Source organism: Salvelinus namaycush, chromosome 17 (assembly GCF_016432855.1).
Source record: "Salvelinus namaycush isolate Seneca chromosome 17, SaNama_1.0, whole genome shotgun sequence".
Classification (NCBI taxonomy): domain Eukaryota; kingdom Metazoa; phylum Chordata; class Actinopteri; order Salmoniformes; family Salmonidae; genus Salvelinus; species Salvelinus namaycush.
The window spans coordinates 16932086-16937211 of record NC_052323.1 but is presented as its reverse complement, the minus strand read 5'-3'; the positions used below and the strand labels follow the sequence as shown (position 1 = coordinate 16937211).

Here is a 5126-nt window from a genome sequence, read left to right as displayed (position 1 = left end):
CCTATGGAGACGCGCATGAGGAATAAGGCTGTTTCTGTGTCTCTTCACAACTCGTCGACGCCCATTGATAACAAGACATTGGCCATTTACTATAAAGGCGTTTTACACCACCACTAGAGACACCTGTCATCAGCGCTGGATCTACTACTCTCATTCAATTTATACTATCGCCATTTGCATTAAGTGACAGAAATGTCATGTTGCACAGAATTCCATTGGCTGCGTATTAGCCATGCAAAATGCATGTGTTGAGTATCCTAGATGGATGAGGATAGGTATGAACGAATGACAAAATAACTACGACCATAGCCACAAATGCATGGGGTAACAGTGGGCTCCTCAGCATGCAATAAAACGAAACACAGAATAGAATAACAACAGCCCATCGCGCCATAGTTGTCCCCCTAATTCATATGCAATTTTCTCTACGTCGATATAAAATATTTAAATGTGTTATAACTCAGATATATCTGTGTATTATGCTGTTTTCATATTTCATAGTTCACCCTCCAGGATCAACACTAACCCGAGATATAATCGGTGACAGCAGTCCTGACAGATTAGCCCGTAAACAAAGAAAAAAAAGGTCAGTCTTTTTTACTATAGTCCTAATCCGATTAAGATCTCTCTACTCATCTCCGAAACAGGGGCACGTGGACCCGCATGAGGTCCAAATCCTGCAGATAGAATCGATATTTTGTTTCTATGTGAAAAATGTCACACCAGATTCTTGCAATCAATGCAAGGTGCACGCAGAAACATACCCACCGGCTCCTCCAGCATCCGTCCAGACAGTTTGACAATAAAGAGGAGAATAAAATCACGAAAAAACTAACTCACCTCGTGTTCTAAAGAAAAAGACGGACCGGGGTTGTGGATCGGGAGGGTCAAATTAAGTGATTGAAGAGAGAGAGCAGACAGAATAGTTTGTCAGAATCGGTAGAATCCGTGTCCGGACGGTGTGGCGCGTGGGGGTTTAGGCTGGATGCTGTCATCGTATTGGGATTGCTCTCGACCGCTTAATCCCCGGCCCTGAGCTCAGAAATAACCCATCCCCTCCCTTCGTCTTCTCCTCCCTTTATTTTCTCAGCCTCTCCTTCACGTTCATCATTGTTCGCTCCCTCTCCGTCTGTTTTGAAGCCCCCCTCACAACGCCAGTTTGATTGAAGGCGAGGGAGATCATGATTAACATTAAAACATTCAATAGATATGATATTACTGTATTAAGTGTGGGGGGGGGGGGGGGGGGGGGGTCGTAAACAAATTAGAATTACAGTATATTGTAGCCTAATAAGCAATCATATAAAACAAACATAAAATATAATATTTACATTTTATTGACATTGTTATTCGTCTCTAAATATATATTTTAAATAGACTTATACTTAGATAAATTGGAAAGTCTTGAGTTAGTAGAAATTCCTCATAAATAAATTTGTATAGTTTTGCCCTTCGCCTATCGTAGAGTTTGTACCTCTACGGCCATTTCATTTACAGTAATCCTTCAAGCGTAATTTCCGGTTTAAACAGTCACATTTCCGCCATCAAGCACGCCGGTACTGAGAATCAAACCAAAGAGCAAGCGTAACACCAATTTGCAGGGAAATCGCAGCCATAAAATCACAACCAGCGCAGGGGTTGGGTGTAAAACCTTCACAGACCACGCCGGGATGTTCAAACTCGAGGGGTTAGGGCCGAAAATGGACCCAGAGGAGATGAAGAAAAAGATGCGACAGGACGTCATCTCGTCCGTGCGCAATTTCTTAATCTATATTGTCCTTCTCAGAGCCAGTAAGTATCGGCCTTCACATTCCTCTCGGTTTGCACATTTTCTCACAATATATTGTGTAATGCATGTGTCACTCAACTGGTCAGTGCTCAGACCAGAGAATGTACACAGAATCAATGACATCACCAGACATGACCTTCCACAGATCATCCAACAGGTAGTGACCCCAAAAAATGGTTCCCCGCTTTTGAAAGGGAGCCAACTATGCATGAAAATTAATGGCCATTAATATAGATAGCATCCCCGGGGTCTTCAATAGCACTTTTGACTGCAAACAATGTCTCAATCAAAAGTTAACATTTATGTATAATTTACTCTGTCTCCACAGCTCCATATATTTTGAAGAAGTTGGACAGCATTTGAGACCATCTACCTCTCCAGTATTCCCACACTCCATTTACTGCATCAAGCACAATGGACATAACGATGACAGGGGAACAAAGCTAAACACCATCATATGGATCCTATATGGAATACTTATTTATAGGCTTCAATGAAGACAGTGCGTTGTGTCCCACATAGCACTTGAACACTAAGTAGTTGTCAGTTGTAGTTTTCAAGATGTCCTCTGTTTTTGTTTACGGTTAGTGCTCAGTAACAGAAAAACATCTGATTGCATTTTGGTTTTGAGTGATACTGTACCTCCATTTGCAATGGTCCCTAACAATAAATGAGAGTGTTGTAATTGAACGTTTGAATTTTGTTGGTCATGTGAATCACCTGCAATAAAGGGAAGACATGTTTAAATATTGATTGGATGTTCATATCATCAGGTATACCTAAATGTCTCCCTGAAAAAGCAATGTCCAAACTGGCAAAAAAAACTTTAACAACTATAATTTATGGGTTTTGATATGAAGATATTCAGTGGATCATAAGGTATACACTATTCTGCAAAAGGGTGGTAGAGGATATTATGTCAAATTTGCTACACACAGATCCTTACTTGCCCCCTGGACTCCACATCATAAAGATACACCGTATATATACTGAACACAAATATAAACGCAACAGGTAAAGAAGTGTTGGTCCCATTTTCCATGAGCTGAAATAAAAGATCTCAGATATTTTCCATACACACAAAAATATTATTTCTCACATTTTGTGCGCAAATTTGTTTACATCCCTGTAGGGTGAGCATTTCTCCTTTGCCAAGACAATCCATCCATCTGAACGGTGTGGCATATCAAGAAGCTGATTAAACAGCATGATCATTACACAGGTGCACCTTGAGCTGGGGACAATAAAAGGCCACACTAAAATGTGCAGTTTTGTCACACAACACAATGCCACAGATGTCTCAAGTTTTGAGGGAGTGTGCAATTGTCATGCTGACTGCAGGAATGTCCAATCGAGCTGTTGCCAGAGAATTGAATGTTAATTTCTCTACCATAAGCCACCTCCAATATCCTTTTATTGAATTTGGCAGTACATCCAACCGGCCTCACAACCGCAGACCACGTGTAACCACGCCAGCCCAGGACCTCCACATCCAGCTTCTTCACTTGCGGGATCGTCTGAGGAGGGAGAGGGAGGGGGTGCTGAGGAGTATTTCTGTCTGTAATAAAGCCCTTCTGATTGGCTGGGCCTGGCTCCCAAGTGGGTTTGCATGGCTGTACCCATGCCCAGTCATGTGAAATGCATAGATTAGGGACTCATTTATTTATTTCAATTGACTGATTTCCTTCAATGAAGTGTATCTTAGTAAAATCTTTGAAATTGTTGCATGTTTATATTTTTGTTCAGTATAGTGCGGAAGTAAAGCAGTCGTGCATTACCTGAATATCCCACAATGGGGGCGCTCTTGTCCTGTTTTTGAGGAGTACATCAGCATTCTGATCATAAAGTTGACGATTTCAAATGCTTTTTTTCTTTATTCAGATAATGTTGCATAATATTGTCTGATATATTAATAATAGTTGACGGATGGGATGCATATACGAATGAAGAGTGTGGTTAGGGTTAAAGTTAGTGTTATGTTTTAAGGGTAACTCTCAACCTCAATTTCAGCCTTTGCCCAATCTCAAAAAAAAAAAAAAATGCATTCAAATGAGAAATTGTGGGTTACTCATAAATATTAATTTTGGGGGTGGGTAAACGTAGTTGTACCTGATCCCAACACTTTCTCACTAAAGTTTACCATAAATCCACCGCCACGCTCTGATAATAAAATGATGTGCATAATGAGCAAATACGGCTCTGGACAGTTAGTTAGGTTAGTTTACAGTGGTAAGGTGCCGAGTTCCTGACATCTATTGCCACTTGCGGGGTGCAAATTCGAATCGCCCACGGGTTGCAAAACAAATCTCACATTTATTGCACTATTGTGATTGGAAGAAAAGTGCAATCATCACCTTGAAAATAAAGATTAGGTGCTCAATTCGGTCCGCATTGCAGTGTTTACGCAGTAGCTCTTTTTCCAATGGTCAAATGAACTCACAGATTGGTCTTGAGTTCTGTATAAAAACCTACAACTACTACCAGGGCGACTCCTCTCACAGGTATGCTTTCACTTTTCAGAATTAGAAGTGTGTAGGCACAGAATGAATATTGTAAATAAAGGAGAGAAAATAATAATATGTATCCCATGTGGGATTAGAATTCACAACCATTGGACTATCAGCCAACTGTTTTAGAGGACTGCGCCACCAATCAGTTATTAACCGGTGGAAAAAATACGAGTTCAAATCACCATTATTGTCATCTATTGTTGCGATGGATGTAGCAACGAATGCATAATCCCCATAGCCAACATGTTTTTTTCTTCGTAAAAACATGGAGGTGTATGAAACAGTAAGAAAAAACGTTGAATTTGGTCATATGAGGAAATGTGCCTTAACTGCCTTTAATATGTAATGTCAGTAGTCTAGTCAAGGAAGCATCATGCGAAATACAGTATATTACCACGTTCCTTTACCAAGACCATGGCCAAGTAAGGCGCACTGTCACCTGCTTTCAGTGGTTGACTTGGACTGAAATAGGTGCTGGTACTCATTTTGGTTGCGATACTGTTTACAGTTAGGTGCAGTAGTAAAAAGGCACAGCAGTAGAACATGTACGGTGCTGGTACTCAGCTCTGGTGAGCTCCTGGCAAAGTCAAGCACTGCCTGCTTTTATAGTAAACCTTAATGTGGTACCATGCAGCTCACAGATACCCTGCAGATATAGAAGGGTATGTATTTCATACCGAACCCCTCCCTTGAGATGACGTAGAGGCACCTGTACGTCACGATTTCAATGGTAGAGTTGAACCACTAGGGGCAAAAACAGCTAGATTTACCTTTAAAAGACCAAAATATATCACTTTTGCAACGAACTGTCAAAATGAAGACCATAA

At 40.8% G+C, this 5126-nt stretch overlaps 1 protein-coding gene across 1 annotated transcript; it reads left to right on the top strand.

Annotated features, from left to right (window-relative positions):
• The first annotated feature begins 1534 nt into the window (after positions 1-1534).
• On the top strand, positions 1535-2476 carry LOC120062031 (mitochondrial import receptor subunit TOM5 homolog). Its single transcript, XM_039011835.1, has 2 exons — positions 1535-1791; positions 2118-2476. Exons 1-2 carry the CDS (start codon positions 1671-1673, stop codon positions 2150-2152), a joined length of 156 nt encoding a protein of 51 aa, XP_038867763.1. The 5' UTR covers positions 1535-1670; the 3' UTR covers positions 2153-2476.
• Positions 2477-5126: the final 2650 nt, after the last annotated feature.

Excerpts from the sequence above, each read along its gene's own strand:
- LOC120062031 (XM_039011835.1), top strand. The coding sequence starts at position 1,671 with ATGTTCAAACTCGAGGGGTTAGGGCCGAAAATGGACCCAGAGGAGATG. Across the intron at positions 1,792-2,117 it reads TATTGTCCTTCTCAGAGCCA|CTCCATATATTTTGAAGAAG; the intron begins GTAAGTATCGGC and ends CTGTCTCCACAG.